The sequence below is a fragment of the Harpia harpyja genome, chromosome 4 (assembly GCF_026419915.1).
Source record: "Harpia harpyja isolate bHarHar1 chromosome 4, bHarHar1 primary haplotype, whole genome shotgun sequence".
In the NCBI taxonomy this organism is placed as follows: Eukaryota; Metazoa; Chordata; class Aves; order Accipitriformes; family Accipitridae; genus Harpia; species Harpia harpyja.
In genome coordinates, this window is record NC_068943.1 from 48158250 (window position 1) to 48175384 (window position 17135).

At 39.8% G+C, this 17135-nt stretch overlaps 1 protein-coding gene and 2 long non-coding RNA genes across 3 annotated transcripts in view; 1 reads left to right on the plus strand and 2 right to left on the minus strand.

The window, feature by feature from the left end:
• The window catches only part of CFAP61 (cilia and flagella associated protein 61), a 113958-nt gene that overhangs the window by 90983 nt on the left and 5840 nt on the right, over nt 1-17135 (plus strand). Inside the window, exon 24 of the mRNA XM_052783858.1 lies at nt 3140-3345. Coding sequence (XP_052639818.1) covers nt 3140-3345 — 206 coding nt within the window. The remainder of the gene's footprint in view (nt 1-3139; nt 3346-17135) is intronic.
• On the minus strand, nt 186-16087 carry LOC128140314 (uncharacterized). The gene is made up of 3 exons (XR_008234685.1): nt 15676-16087; nt 1417-1484; nt 186-525 (listed from the first exon to the last, which is right to left on the minus strand). It is a non-coding gene; the product is annotated as an uncharacterized LOC128140314 (long non-coding RNA).
• LOC128140315 (uncharacterized) lies at nt 3287-11773 on the minus strand. Its single transcript, XR_008234686.1, has 3 exons — nt 11478-11773; nt 10777-10905; nt 3287-6945 (listed from the first exon to the last, which is right to left on the minus strand). It is a non-coding gene; the product is annotated as an uncharacterized LOC128140315 (long non-coding RNA).

Genomic DNA, 17135 nt, shown 5'->3' on the forward strand with positions numbered 1-17135 from the left:
CATCCTCTATTTGGAAAGATGTTCTTATTTAGGATAGCACAGGTACATGCATAAGTACCGTGCATCTTAAAAAAAAAAAAAAAATCTTGAGTAAGCATGGTTTTAAGTATGTATTTAGAGACCTTCCAGAGCTGGGACTTACCAGTAAACTCTGGAATGGAACAAACCACATAAAAGACCAAATCTCTATTTAATTTATTTTAATGTAAATTCACTGTAATGTAAATTCACTTCTTTACTGCAGTTCTTAATTCCTTTGCAATGAAATCAACCGAAACCGAAGGGGTTTTGGTCCTTGAAGGCAGGAAAGACTTGTCAAGCCCTAATGCCCTGAACTCTTCATTACTATTTGTAGCACTTTGGGTTCAAATAGCTCCCTAAATGGGGCACTACAGCTCAACTCCTTGACCCTTTTTTTTCCAGTGCTAGTGGCTCAGCCATTTGTCTCGGCCCAGGTTGGGAGCTTATCGTGTTGGCTTTTCTTCAGTACTCTTGTTTTCAGAATGGCTTTCTTTTTCCTTGATTCTGTAGAAAGACAAGTCATTTTCTCAGTCATATGGAATATGTTGCTTTTGAAGTTCTTAGCACGTATTTAATACACGTCAAGGTAGTGGTGGTATTTGCCATCAGATTTGCATAAGAACAAATCCAGTCAGCTAAGCCTGGGTGCATCATATAAATCAGGTACAGCTGGTGAACAGGTATGAATCACATAACTAACTGAACCTCTTAGGTGTTCATTTCCATACTTTCTGATATTTGGTTTTCTCAAAAGATGCATGATTCCTATGAAGAGGACGTAAGATAGTGTTAGCTGGATTTCACTAAAATATGCTTTCAGCCTTAGCACTTAACCTCTTTCCTCCCTGCAGTAAGGTGCTATAAATGCATACAGATGATAAAACTTTACAGCCAATCAGTGAAATTCAGTTGATTTCTAGACTAGTAGGAAAAGAGTATATTCTGGAAGGGATGCTCTGTACTTCGATGCTAGAAAATAGCTAGTGCTGCAACCATAAGAGTCATCTTTGAACAGGAAAGAAGGAAGCACTTTGCTTCCCAACTGTACAGTTCCAACTGTAGTTGGGCTACATAGGAGATTTCCCGTGATACAAACGTGGAGACGTGTCTCTTACTGGAGAACCTGACTTGCGAAAGAAGAAAAGGACCAGATTCATGTATTTTAAAGCCAGAGAGGACCATCCACCTAGGCAAGCTCCTGTTTCGTACAGATTATACCTTTTTCATCAGGGATTTCTGCATCAAGCCCATTCTTGTAGTTGATGTAAAGAGTGACTTTTAAAAGACTACTTCTGTGCTGATTTTAAAACTTGGACAGCAGTGGTCCATAGGAAGAAATGATATTTTTTAAAAAGGAATCCATGCTTTGGGAGGAGGAATCAAAGCATGGCTCACCTTGTTTTCCAGCTTTGCAGATCCAGGATGAGCTGTCCAAAGCAGCATGTACTGGGAAGCAGAAAGGACTATCAGAGAGAGAAAATGGGTTTTGTCACTCCAAATTGCTAGAACATGATTAGAATTCTTTTGCTGCAGCTTTGATTACCTGCTGTCTGAAAAGGGAACATCTTTAAAGCCACTTGAGAAACTTCATGTAAATCCTAAAAGAATTTTCTAAGAAAGAAGTAAGAGAAGCTAGTGAAATGTATTAGCTGAGAAATGTGGAAGTAACAAAGGTTACTGTAGCCTAGCAACAGGTTTTAGAAATATATAAAACTGGAACATGAATACAGCTTTAAAAAACAGCTTTAAGCTATTTGATAATCCCACTGCGATGTGGGGTTTGAAACAAATTTTTACATTTTTGTCTTTTAAGTGATTCATTTAACTAGCTGAAACAAAATGCTACAGTTTAAGCATCAACATCCAACATTATTATTCTTTTATTGATAGTAGAGTTGGAGTTAGCAACACCTGGCAGACCCTGTTCAAATCGGCAAGAGGGAGTCACTGAGAGCAATTCTAAATCATATATATATGTGTATGTATTTGTGTGTATATATATACACACACATATATACATATGCATATATATGTAACGTAAGTATATGCATATATATTTTTTAAAGGCAATAGTAATTCACCATTTAGAAGTCTAGAACATAGCCTGAAGGAAACGTCCTATGAGATCAAGCCTAGCCTCCTGCAGTTTCAGGCAACCATCTAGTACATAGTGCCATTTATAGAATGTAGAAGTTTGTTTTAGAACTGAACAGGGACCTTCTTGGTATTTCTTTCCTTGTTGGAAGGCTGTTCCAACACATCACACCTCTGACTACACGAAAACTTCTACACAAAGCCAAAAATGCTTAATTGGTATGTGATAAATCTTTGAGTTGTAACATTGAAGTTTGCTTGTAACTGATTAATGTGGTAGTGTAAACCCTTTGCCTACAGTCCTATAGCTTCTATGATGTGCCATAAATTTGGACTCTGCACATATACTGTTTGTATATACATATATATCTCTATACATATTTTTTTTTCCTATACACGTATATATATACACATACATATATATATGTATAGTTATAAATCTGGAGAGAGAATAAAAGTATACCAGTGTTCTTTATTCATCAGGATGGTATCCTATAGCAAATTATGATATGCCATGTGTATGCAATAATGTGGACTCTGTGTAATAAATTAGGATGAATAGAGTTCAATTCAGTTGCCTAAACAGGCATCTAGTGTTTGGGATGCCCCAGGGCATCCCTTCTGACCTCCAGCTGCTGCTTCAGGAGGTCATGGGTCTCCCATGGATCTTGTGTCATCACTGCCAGCACAGTTTGGATGGCCCAGATACCCTTAGGTGTTTGAAATGGCACTCAGGATTGGGCAACCAAAGCCCATGCTGCACAGGCAGTCGTATGCTGCACAGTTTTGTGTGCAGTTAATCAAGGTCTAAACCACAGAGAAAATCTTTGTGTCCAAGCCACAGCAAAGTGCCTTCTTGTATAAACCATGTTACCAGGAATGGGTATTCTTGATTAAAAAAAAAAGGGTTGTGGATTTTAAGAAGTGGTACATATCAGCTAGGAAACCTAAGCTGATCCTGTACATATGCCAAGTCAGGTGTTCGTTCCATCTCCACAGTTTTTTCTTGTATTTTCTGTTCCAGGGGATGGAGATTATAACCGGAGAGGCAAGACATGGGAATTATTTCAGGATGCATATCAACAAATATAATATGGTAGACAGCATCACCTGCTTTTCAAAGGAACCCTTTCCTGTCTCCAACTACATTTGCTTGTATGGACAGCATGAGTGTCTTCTTAATGATCTTTATTATCGCTGGAATGAAGGGCAGATTACAGATCTTTACAGGTAAAATAAACGGAACATTGCACATAAAATCTACATTCTGGCAGAATTTTAGTTTTATTTTATTACAGTTTATCTTCTGGCTGTTTTCCCTTAGAACAAAAGATAGATTTTTAAAAACATTTTCCATTATTTGGCAAAATTATCGGTGGTAATGCAAGCCCTGAAGACCTTCCTGGAAAGAGCTGTGTGTATGAGATTTATTTAGAGACGGAGCATTGGTTTACTTGACCATCTTTCATCTGAAAGAGCATTTCAGTATCTTTATAACTTTTGCAGATGTGCACTTTATAACTTTTTCAGTAGGCTTAACTTATTAAGCTGAACCTGAAAAATCCTTTTTTACTGAAGATTCATATTCAGAAGTCACTTTTAAAAGTCACTATTTTTGTCACTTTGAATCAAATTTTTAAGCTGAAGGTTTCTGGGGAGATTTTAAATCACTCATGATGATAGTCACACTCAACAACTTGCCTGCTTATCTGGTGATAAAACAAACCCTAAAGTTTATCCTCTAGACTGTGTTCTCTGTGTAAGGGAGTTAATTTTATAGCTGGAGGCTGTGTCAGGACTCTGCATATTTAGCGGAGGTTCCCCATCCAACTTGCAGGACTTACCCCACCACAGGAATCTGCAGCAATGAAACAGGTCTTGCAGATTTTCTGAGGTGCTCCCCTCTGCCCACTGTGCCCAAGCCAGCACAGGGCAATCCTGGGGACTAGGTGTTCCAAGGCAAGTCTCTCAAGTGGTGGGAGAGACTAAAGAGCCTGGCTGTTTCTAGCCAAGATTTATGTGCCGTCTCCTCTGAGAGAATTTTTCATTGCTTTTGGAAATGCAAACTTAATTAAGGAAGTTATTATGGAGAGAGGAGTATCTGAAAAATGAGATCTACCGTATCTTTAATCTTCTGCTACTTCTTCTTTTATTCCTTATGCCTCAGTGAAAACAAGTCCTTTTGAGGTCAAGCTTGATTAAAAAAACAAACCAAAGCAAACCAAAACAAAACCCAGCCTTGAGTTTCATTCATGGGGTAGAATTCTCTGAGCATGTAACTGAAACAGAAGGTAAAGAACTTGCTGATACATCTTATTTTGATTTTCATTTTTAAAAAAGGTGGTGGCTTGGGAACCTAAATTGTCACAGACAGAGAAGTGAAGTACCACATTACATAAGCTAGTTTAGAGACAGAAAGCCAAGCACAGGAACAAATAGTAAATTTTTATCATGATACAAAGCTGATAGTGGTGCCTTAAAGGTCTCCAGGCCTGACTTTGTTATATTTATAACTGATCTGAAGAAGGCATAAATGGTAGCAAAATTTTCAGATTAAACAATGTTACTTACGTAACAGTTTGTAAAAGTTTTCTGTAAAGGATGTGCTGTGGTCCAAAAGAAACTTTGCATGATAATAGCAATCTACTGGTTCAAAAAATTCTGTAGGAGTGAAGCACCTGATATCTTGAGACAGAGACTTAAGAGCCTCTGAATTCCTGTACCTCTTTCTCTAGCTTTTGCACTTCTGCTGGTTCAGTGTCAAAAAGCTTCACTGGAATATGGATAAGGCATTGTACACTGCTAAGGACAGAGAAATGAGAATGTCTGCTGAAATGAGGGAGGAGCGGGGGGATCCAGCCAAGCCCTTCAGTTAATGACAAAAGATTGGTTTGTATGCCATATTTTGAGAATATCAGCTGCCGTCTCAAAGGGTGAACTCCCTTGAAAAGGATTCAGGGCTTCACCAGGACCGGATGTGTGGCTCTCGCAATTCTTCTGATGTGTTTTGCAGTCCTCTTCCTGCACTCTCTCCTCATTGTAAATATTACAGAGTCTAGCTCCTCGTTTTTTTCTTCTTGTCTTGTACTGAAAGACAGGATGAACCCAAACTTCAACTGTGAGGTTTAAAAGTTTCTTGGACAAAAATGCTTCTTTACAAATTTCATTTCAGGAGACCTTTGTATGCCTTTGCTGAGAGGAGTGTGAAATTTGTGAATTGTTGCTGCCACAGAGATTGATTTTGATTTGTAGAAAATGTTGGGTTTGTTTTACAAGAGAGGAATGGCACACAGCAAATGTAAAGTTCACATAAACAGTATATTGTCAGTAGGTGTTGAGTAGAAACTGAAGGAGGATGACACAGTTGTATGAGATACGGGTTAAAACGGCAGATAATTTTCTTTCCTTGTCACAGCTGAGGCTGATCAGCTAATACATTTTGAGCACTGGAAGAAACTCGATATTCAGGTTGTGGCAAGGTATCATCAGTCTTTTTCATGGTGTTACAATATGCAAACACAGCTGTGACGTAATCTTTTCTATGAACCACAAATGTTGCCAGACACTTAGGCCTTTGTTGTTTGCCCAGATGTGGTTACAGTGTCGGCTGTTGTATGTACTAGCAAGTTTCACACCAGTATCAACATCTGGAAGAATAAATCACCTTGCTTTGGGATTTCCGCCTGCAACACAGGTAGCAGTATTTTCCTGACCTTGACAAAACCAGCATTTGTTCCCTTTTTCTCTGTTGCTGCATGTTGAGCATGTAGCCCAGCCCGAGGACCTCAGTGCAGCTGCACTTACCTGCAGTCTTGATAGCTACGCACACAGATTTCAAAGAGGTGAGACATTAACTTTCTGAACAGACAGCTTATTTCTTCATGAGAGAAATTAAGAATGTATTAGCCTCCCTCGCTCTCATGATTGTGATAGGATACCCACATGGTGCACTGATCAGGGGATTACAAGTAAGATCAAGTTCTAAACATCCACAGAGACTTTAAAAATCTGAGGAGAGATGAGGATCCCAGTGATGATCCGTTAATAGGATGAGTCAGGCCAGTCAACACTGTAAGAGTAAGAAGTGCAGTTTTCTCTGATGGCAGCATATACACTTATTGAGGGATTCATCAGCTCCTGCAAGACTGCTTGTATCTTAACTGGTCTTTGCTTACCAGGATCTGAAGTTGTGCAAGGTCAGGGCTCTCTTGCATCCACATACTCACAGGCACCACGACCTGCATGACTGGGTGGTCTGGCCAGGATCACTAGTGTGCCACACAGGGGACACCACTTACTGGGTCCTCATCACATCTCTTGAGCTCTTCTTAATTAGTGATGATGAACTAATTTTGGACTTGTCTTTTACAGCCTTTAGATGTGGATGTTGTTTGGGATCTTTTGCCTCATTATTTTATCTCACCCCATGTTAGCCCATGGCAAAATTCCTGAATTACGGTTGCCAGGTTTTTCTTATCTGGTTATTTTATTGCCTCCAGTTCTGTTTTTTGTCTTCTTTATACCTTATCTTTAGATAGGTTTGTTCCTCCTCTTCTTGCTCTTTGGTCATTTGAATGAAATCACATATGTTGCTGTGTAGCAATTAACATAGGCTGTTCTTTAATCCTTTCTCGCTTGTTTCTTCTGGTGCTTTCACACACATGCATGCACACACACGTGCATTTCCATTCATATCAGTCTTGGTATTTCTGTTACAAATGTCTATACTACGAGGAGGATGGATTCTCTAGCTAGTTTAACAGGTGGGAGACAGAAGAGCAACTCACTGCAGTAAAGTCCTTTGCAGTCAGCCAAGGCAGAGTGAAAGGACTAGTGAGAAAAGGAAGAGACAGTGAGAAGAGGAAGCACACTGCCTGTAATCTTCACCTACAGTCCTAGCACAAAGCAAACTGGCACAGGAAATTGCTTCTTTCAGGAGATAGAGCAACGAAAAAAGGCTGGCAATATAATGTAGTCTCATCATAAGTAATATCATATATACAATACATATACGTCCACGTAATACAATGTTATATACAATGTACATGTGTATATGTACAATATACAACAATATACAGTGTTAACACCTAGCCATGAGAATACTACCTATTAGAAAACCATTAAACTGAAAAATGGTTTAGCATCTCTTGAGAGATGAAGATTGTCTTGAGGCTTTTACGTAGAAAAAAAGTGGTGTCTGGTCTTCTGTTAGCAAGGAATATGAAAACACGTTCGTTGATTTCTATGTGTGTGATAAAAAGAAGAAAAACTGTTTTGGGTGGTGTTCACGTGGTCTCATCATAATGATCTCACGTGACTGTGTGAATGCAAACCTGATGTTAGGACTGAATTTCTCCCTTTGACTTTAAAAAAATCCTTTTAAACTAGACACATTACACTTACATCCACTTGCAGTATCTTCTAGCAAGATGTGAAATGCCCTTAGTGTGGGACTGTGAGAATGTTGTGGTTTGTTAGTTAAGCTGCTAAACTTGCTGGTTTGAGACATTCATTGCCCTCCTCCGTTCTTTATGCTTCTATTTTGGGGAGGGCCTTCCTATAAGGCAAGAAAGTACAATGTTTTAATCTTTTGGTCTGCATTTAGATTTCCCAGCATGGCATCTAGTTCCAGGAATGGACACAGTGGAACAGCTGTCACCTGGGAGCTAATTTATTTCTGTGTAGCATGCAAATTATCTTTTAAATAATTAGAAACTGCACCTAGCAATGAATTTCCTCACTGATTTGCGTTCGGTATAAGGGCTGAAAGTTAACCCCATGATAGCGGATTTCCTGACCATAGTGCGCCAGTGCCATTTTCAAATTAGCATGAACAACAGGCCCTCAAGATTCAGCTAACTTGGAAGAAGTAACCCCTTCTGGTTGTGTGTGTGAAACACCAACTAATGGTAATAATGAGATAAATAACATTTCCTTTTGTTGAGAGAAAAGTTCCATTGATCTCAGTATGAGATCTCAACATGATTAAAAGCTGCAGGACTTGACCCACAAGCAAATGAAAGATTGAAGTCACTTCTCACCTCCTCCCTTCCTCCTACAGTAAATGTACGTTGTGGAGGAAGCTAAGCAGGCTGGTGGGCATGCATCGCCCTACCCCTGGTGCAGGTCAGAGGGGTCCACCAGTGGCTGCGGTCCCAGCCTAGTCCCGTGCCAGGGAAGGAAGCCCCTCAGCCCCTAGATTTGCAGGACCAACAGTCTGATGCCCCCAGTCACACTAATAGTGGTTATGTGTATTCAGACTGCTGCCCTTTAAGACTTTAAGTTCATAAATTTATCAGCCTAGCACGCAGTAACTGAAAAAACCAGCATAAAATCATCTGGGTGTATTGCCACAGTAACTCAGCTACAAAATACACTAGTGCACTTGAGAGTGTAAGCTTTTAGTGAGTTAGATACTCCTCCTCCATATTACAGTATTTTCACAGCTCACTGAAAGCCTCAAACGCTTTTGAATTTTTTTTTTTTTCAGAGAAACAATGCTTTTAGCTCTCATAGTTAAACCAGCCAACACTGTATCTGATGGAACTAAAGAGTTTTAGTTTCTTTTCCCTTCTCCTTTAGCAGACAGGTACTACAGACGTTTTTAAAGGAGGTCTTGGTGCAACTCTACAACTGCACAGTTAAAAAATATGCTCCTCAGAATGCCTAGATGCCTTAGCTGTGATCCCAGTGATATAGATACTAATGCGATAACAACAGATATTAGTCTTTTTCAAAAATAATTGCCTATAGTTAAGCTTCTGCATATTTGGGCCTGATTCTCATAGGTATTAGGTACTCCAGCTTAATTCAGAGTAGCATCTGAGCAGGCTCAGTTCGTTACTTAGCTAAACACGAATTTAAGAGCCAATGTTTTTCTTTCTACCTATGCAAACAACAGCTGAGGAAATAGGCTTTTAAGCCAGAAGATGACCACATCCAGTCAGACAGCTGTCTCTTCTGACTGCACCACAGTGGGAAGCACTTCATCCCTCTGACTGTTTTATAGGATGCCAAGGTCTACTGGGCAAATTGTCAAGGCCTTGGACAGGCAATATTTACTGACCAAGAAAAGTCTCATCCTCACTTGTCATTGTGCTACAAGAAAAAGGCACCATTGCCGTCAGCGATGGTCACCCTTCCATCTGCCTCATATCACTGCAGTAGGTGTACTCACTCCATCTGGGCCTTCAGCCATTATGTTCCTGAGCAGAGAGGTCTTACAATGCAGTTGTCTGATGTCAGGGCAGGCAGAACCATAGGAACCAAAGACACAGTATCCTAAAGCCAAGGATTTTGTATACAAACCTTTTATGTCACCTGGAAACTTAACAGCATTATTTCCTAGATTTGGAATCCACTTTAGGAAGGAGTTTCTGCAATTTTTATTCATTTCCCATAATCATGGAATCATAGAATGGTTTGGCTTGGAAGGGGCCTTAAAGATCATCTAGTTCCAACCCCCCTGCCATGGGCAGGGACACCTTCCACTAGAAGGTTGCGTCTCAGAAAAGCTCAACTGGAATTTGAGCACCCAAGAGTGAGGCTCTTTCCAAGAGGGAAGACTTGAAGGAAGAAGAAAGCAAATTCCTGTAGGTTTCATATGAAGTGTCCCCTGTACCACACTCCTTCCCTTCCCTCAGAGGTCTCCGGTGCTTGCCCAAAAGCCTTCAAATTCTTTCCATTGCCCTAGCAGCAGATAAAAGCGGGGGATGGGGAGAGAGCTCCGAAATATTTTTTCTTTTATTTTTAAGCTTACAGCTTTGTTACTGGTCATCAGTGCTCCATGCTGCTTCACAAAGGAGGAATGTAACCAGCCAGTTACACCCTTTTGTATTCTCCTGAGATGAAGGCAAGTCTAAGGCAGTTGCCAAGTTATGGAACACGTCCACAGACCGGTGGAATCTCCCTCTGCTGCATCTTAAGTACGAAACAGATAATTAGAGGGGTCTCCTGATACTTGGCAACCAAATGGATGCTCACTGGCATCGTGCCTTTAAAATGAGGTAGAAGTGTTTCATGTAGGCTTCATTTGGCATTAATGAAAGCCAAATCTACTAACACAATGCATAAAAATCTGACTCACTAGTTTCTAAAATCTTAAGTAGCTTATTTATCAAATTAGGTGTGAGTGGTTTTCTTACTTTGGATTTTGTAATACTGTATTAATGAACTTGTTTTCAGTCATGACCTACAGAAGATGCTGGTTGCATCACATTAATGTGGCAGTAATACTGATGACGAGGCAAAGGAGTACCACTGTTGCATGACAGTGAGTGCAGCAAAGGCAGCATCACTGGAGGAAAGGCACAGAATTGGGCTGACAGTGATGAAGTGTCCCGTCAGAGGCAACATCATTATGCCAATCAGTTTCTAAAAGGCACCCTCCGAAATGTTGTGTTGCTCAGCCATCCCCTTCTCAAGTTTCTTGTCATACCTATTCACCAAGTTTACTCTCCGTGTAATGCTGAAGTTAGTAAGATGCTGTATGTTAAGCACTTCTGTTATTTAACAATTTGTAAAGCATGCTGATAGACTAACACATGGTGTAGCAATCAGAGTGTTTTGAATAACACCTAGCACAGAGTACTAAGTGCTCTATTTATATTGTATTTATATTTAGTTCTTACCAGAAATGTGCTTTTAGTCGTCTGTACTTACTACGCTTCAGCTTGCATCATGGAGCCATCTTGGTGCACACAGGCTGGACGTTCAGATTTTGCTGTATATATATGTAGGCTTTCCAGCTAAGAGCTCAGGTCTGTTACAGGGTCAGTCCTGGGAAGGAGTCTGAGAAGGCAGGATGTATTTTAAAGGATGATTAGCAGAGAAACCTTACAGGCACACTCATCCAAGCTGAGCTCAGAAAGACTTTGTTACTTTTTTTTTTTTTTTAAATAACTTTGTTTCCAGCATTTTACTGGCTTGTCTTACTCATTGACAATTTGTCTACCCTGGACAGTGGCCTCAAGTAGCACCATGAGGAGCATATGTTTGTCGCATGATAGCAAAGCTATTTGTAGCAAGATGCAGGTGCACTCTGAGTGCCTCATTTCCATTGCAAGCATTGGGGTTCTCCAGAGTTGGGGTTTATACATCCACCAAGCTGCAAAGGTCAGTTTGGGGACTGGTGATATGAGGGGCCAGGTCCATAGAGAGAAGCCCCCATTGGCAGACATTAACCAGAGGCTCTTTGGCAAGTAGGAGTTGGGAGGGTGGCTTACGACTCTGGCAATACCTATGCATGGGACAAAAAGTACAGGGGACTTTGCTGAAAGGTGGTGACAAAGGAATTTTTTTTCCCAGTGCCAGAATAGAAGATAGGATTCAGTGCTCACATATGAAGGGAACAGGCAACTTACACATGCATAGATCTGTGGCGATCCACCCCAGATGACTGTTAGAAGATCTGCATGCAGCCTGGCTGTGGTGGGTGTTGCTGTCCAAGAGCCTAAGCACCCTGAAAAAAATAAGGAATGCTCCACACAAAGTGGCACAGCTTCAACAGCAACAAGTACTGATATGCAGTAAGACACAAGGCTGCCAAACATGCATCAGAAATGCATGAAGGCAGTCAAACTCCCTTTCACTAAGATGCTTTAGAAAATTCCACCCAGAAGCTATAAAAGTGAATAGTATCACTGGACGTTACCCTTAGCTGTTCTCTTCAGACCCTGTCATTTATGTTCTCACTACATTTTTCGTATTAGCTGTACAAGCTAAATGCTCAAAAATATTTTGAGTGGTATGAATAACATTTACTTATTTGAAAATAACCATTTAGATCTTTTCCACTTAAGTTCAATTCACAGATCATAGTACTGTTTACATTAGGCTAAAAGTGATTTATTAAGCAGTGTCATTTAATGAGAATTTAAGCAGAAACACCACACTGGACTGTTTATTGATGCAACTCTAATAAATCTCACAATATAACAAAAAAGTAGGAAAAAGAAGAACATTTGATGTTTTCAGTATTATTTTTAAAAGGACCAGGTAAAGATATACATTTATTACTTATAGCCTGGATAATCTGTGATTATTTACACACGAAATGCATGCTGCACAGAAAAGCTGGTTTTAAACCAGACTTTCAAAAATGAAGAATGATTGTTCATTAAGAGAAATACTAGAATGCACTGCTGTCTGGAATTTGCCGGATCCCATACCATTAGCACGCCATGATTACACTTAAGGGATTCCACCTTACGCTTTTGTTCATCATGCAGATGGTGAGACTTATTTTCTGCAGGGATAAAAAAAAAACAGAAAGGAAATGTGGCAGGTAGTGAGCATGGCTGAGAGGGACTAATGCTACTCAGTACACTTTACAGCCTAATTAGAGGAAAATTTGTGTGCTTTTTATCATGAGAGAGACAGAATAAGGAAGGAGGAACACATGAAGGGATATCAAAGCACTAACAGCTTTTTTCCTGCCAGAATTAAATGCTAACCCCAAGGTGCACTGGTAAAGCTGTACTTATGTAGCAAATCAATATAAATGGTAGACCCCTTCAGGTGGCTTTAGATTTCTATATATTAATGGAGTTTTTAAGGAGCAGCTAACTTGCTAATGAAGAGCTACGTTACTAAGAAACACCACGTCCAAATTAGTAAGTAAAGGCTAGTCAACTGAATCTTACCACATTAATTTGCAGTCGAACCTTGCTGATTCATATTAATAATTATGCAAACCATTATGAATGATTGAACTCTGAATTCATAAACAAGTAATTGCAGAAAAGCAATCATACCACTGCACACAGCATATTTGTTCATTTTGTGCATCAGATTTAATTTCCTTTTAATTGTTTTTCATAACACATTATGTGTGAAATAGTACTATGTGAAAAAATGCAATAAAACTTATTTCAGGGTCAGCCATAATTTCCTCATAAAAAGAGCAGACAAATGTTTTTGTATCAATTTTAAAGAGCACAGAGTTTAGAAAGTTTAAAGAGCAGTTCAGTGGGAATCAGCTACACAATAACTGCTACTATCTATCGAAGTATCTAAACTTTACCAAATTCCAGTGCTGAAATAACAGAGAATATCTCTGGAGGATACTTAGAATAGGAAGGGACTGCAGTATCTCAATGTGAAGCGAGTATTGCTAAGATCTGCTTTCTGAAATAGCAATTTAATGTAAAATTTCAAGGATATTAAAAATGCAGAAAACAGAAATGATTTATCAGTCATGATGGATAACTGGCATTTGCAAAGTGAAGATGCTGGCAAGCAACACGTAGTGTAAACCATGACCCACATCCCCCTGAAGCCAGCAGGTCTCTGCAGTAGCCCCAGTGAGGTTTTGGACTGGGCCCAGTGGGATCAGTATTGGCCTCGACAGGGTCTGGATTCAGTGGCCATTTTTCTTGAGCAAGAACTGCAAGATCAGTTGCACTGCACTATGTTTTGCTATTGCAGCTACAGAAAAAAGGGGTTTGTAAACCACAGGTTTTAAACCAGTTCTCTTCAAAAGAAAAGACGTTGCGGGTTTGGTCATAGTTCTGTTAAAAGTGGTAAAAAAGCACAGGCTTCCTTTCCATGATTTACTTATCAAAAACTACAAAAGAAATGTCAGCCTATAAATTAGTGAACACTATCATTATTTTGTAAATCAGCCCAAAGAAGTAAATCACAGATTGGCTTGTCCATAAGACTACTGATTTTACTAATTACTGGCTCAGAGCAGTAACAGAGTGTCCTAGATTAATGAATTTAACAGGAGTGACTAAAATGCATGGACAAACAGGTGTTCAGTGAGTAGAACTATAGAGTAAGGAGTTAAATAGCTTTCTTGCTACAGTCATGCTGTTGGTTCAACATTTGCTTGATTGTTCAGCAGCTGTAAGTGAATTTTAAGAAATTACAAACCAGGGAACATTTTCTGTTCTTTGTGATTAAGAACAATGCTTTCAGGTGGTGCTTTATGGGATTTTACACAAATCAGTCTTGCTTTTTACCTACATAAACAAGCTGTCTTTCAAAACAATTGGTCAGATGATATTTAGCAGGCAATGCTCAGTGGTTTTATTGTCTTTAAATTTATGCTTTATGATTCCTGGTCCAGCTATGCAAGGTATATCTGGAAATACTCTACATCTTTTACTGGAATCACAGTATCTTTGTAATTAAGAGTCTTAAAAACATCCATATATTGTGCCCAAAACAACGCATCTTCTCTTTTCCTGGCAAGATGGGACATTTCTTCTTACATGCACTTGTGTTGCAGATTAACAAAAGTCTTTTCTCCAAACTGTGTTTGGGAAGTAATGTCAGAATGACCTGGAAATTAAAATTGCATTGCATCCCAACCCACTGCAGTACTTTCCTCTCCCCACTCCGGGAAGTGGAATTCCCTGCTCTTCATAGGCACTCCTGGCATAACTGTATTACACTTGAGCCTGTGTCAGCTGACCAGCTGCTTCGATTTCATCTGTGTTTGTCCTTCTGGTTTGGTTCATGGTGTTTGTAATAGCAGCAGCTTTCTTCTTACTGCCTAGGTAGTGGCAAAAACAAGAAAGAATGAGGTATACTGCAGGAAAAGCACACCAGCATTTGGGTAGTTTTTTCCGCCATGTGCCAAAAGCACCAATGAGGAACTCAGCTTCCATAAACCGCCAAAGCCATTCAAGTGTAAAGATCCAAACGTGCTAAGGAATGACTTTGAATATTCTGAGGTCTGAGTATTTGAGAACTGATAGAGTATCTTCCAGATGTAGCTGACAGAGCCTGCATATTTTGCATTTCAAGCATTACGTTTCTTTTAAAAAAAGAAATTTAAACCCAGAAAAATGGACATCCAGCTTGAAAATTCACCGTGTTGTACTAAACATGGGAAGCTACAGAGAGGAAAGGAGACTCTACTTACAGATTAACAGGACATTAAGTTTATCAATGACTCTGGCTTGTATTGTGGACTAAAAAAAGTGTGCTGCTCTGCATATGCGTACAGTGCTGGATGATGGAAGATACAAGTCTGGTGACCAGAGTCCCACTGAGTTTAATGGGACGTAAGGCAGGTCACTAGTGAATTGTAGACCGCTTTGTGAAGAAATGAACATGATTTCGACAGATCTGTATTAACGATGATTTAGAGACATTTAACAAAAGTTGCAAACAGATTCAAACCACTTCATAGATTGTTCCAGTTCCTGAACTTAGTTGTTTCCTCCGAGTTTATGTGTGTCGGTCAAAGAGTGGGGGTAGTGGGGATGCAAGGAATTGAATTTGGTTTTGTTATTGTTTCCATAAAAACTTTGAGTAGCAAAAGAACACTGACAGACACAGCATCCTCAAAATCTGTAGTTAATAACATGCCAGTAGTCTGTGGAGGGATTTTTCAAAGGCATCGTCACAAGGAACAGGTACCCACCTGCCCTTCGAGCTTCTGAAAATCCCCCACCTTGTCCTGGTCTCACAGCAGAGAAGTCACCGGGAGCACAGGCGAGGCAGCAGCGAGTGCTGGCTGCTTAGGGCTGCAGTTTAAATTCCCTTAACTGGATTCTGCGCTCGGTCTCGGCGTACACACGCACTCTGGTAATTTGATAAACTCACCTGCAGGGAGGGATTATTCCATGTAGTTTAATGTGCCGTGGGCTCTGCATTCCCACTGCATAAGGTGTGCCTACAGGCCTGTCCGCTGTGGCACCGGTTATCTCTGCTGTCATCAGGCTCATGGAAGCAGCAAGAAAAGGGATGAAAGTAATTAAAAACATATTACAATCCTCGTATTAAAAAAGAAAACTGCCATTTTTCAGGCTGTAATAATGAGATTTACTTTCACATTAAGAGGAATGAGAAAATCAAACCTTTTTTAAAAATTGGTTTCTGTTTTTTTTGCTATGTTTGATACATTCATATCACTGCTTTCGGTTTCTCTTTCCACCGGTGATTTTTTTTTTTTTTGAGAGGATTTCAGCTGAGATTTTCCAAGAAAAGCACCCAATATGAAATGCATAAAGACAAAATCAACAATGGTCCTCAGAAGCCCATCTTTAATAATATAAGTGGAAATTATTTGGGCCTCGCTTTGCTTCATTTTCACATTTTCTGCCCAACGTATAGAAGTCTGGAAAACATTGCAGTGGTGTGATAAAACTCATCTCTATGAGTAGTACAGTTATGCCAAGCTTGTGAATGATAAAAGGTTAGGTCTACCAAGTAGATAATCCCACTCTACAGAGCTGGTCTTCACCTTTCCGCCATTACTTTCTTGTCATGGGATTTAAAATTATTTATAAAAATGTCAGTTATTGATGATTTTTTCTAACTTTATATCTTGCTTTTTGTTTTGTTGTACAAATCGAGTGTGTTACTCTGAAGGTTTTTCATTCCATTTTTAAGATTTTCTGGCCTTAACATCTTGCTGTCAGTGATATATCTCATGTTGTTAGACCTCCGCTGCCAGAGGTCAGTGTTGGGTCCTCGCTGCTTCTGCTTTAGAGTGCCAGGACACACCGCAGATATACGGCAGCTTCAGAATTAGCTTTCACGGAGGCAGAAGCCTTGTTCTCCTAAAGTGGTGTGTAGTTGCAAATGAAATGGAGAATAAATACAGATAGCTCTCAGATGGAAAGCCATGCGCATGCATACTCCATTTTTGCTTGCTAGCTGCGGCCAACCTTGTACATTTTATTTAATGCTGTATCTCTTGAAAAGGGAAAGATTCCCTGTCTTTTGTACAGGACGCCACTAAATATTTTCCTCCTTCTTCCCTTTTGTCTAATGTAGGCTACACATCACAAATGAGGCAGAACAGACTTTAAATATTGTTTGTCAATGAAAGGCGAGACCAGCTTCCTAGCAACAAAAAGGATGTCGCTTATTGTCTTCAAAAGAAGACCATTTCATCCCATCTCGTTACAAGTGCCTTCCCATGATAGCTTCTGTCGATATAAAAGTCTGCCAGCAGGGGATCCCCATTAGGAAGTGACCAAGTTTGAAAACCCGTTATGCTCCTGGCAAACATTGTCATCTTGTACATATTTAGCCTGATCAGTCTGGCAGGTTATGAA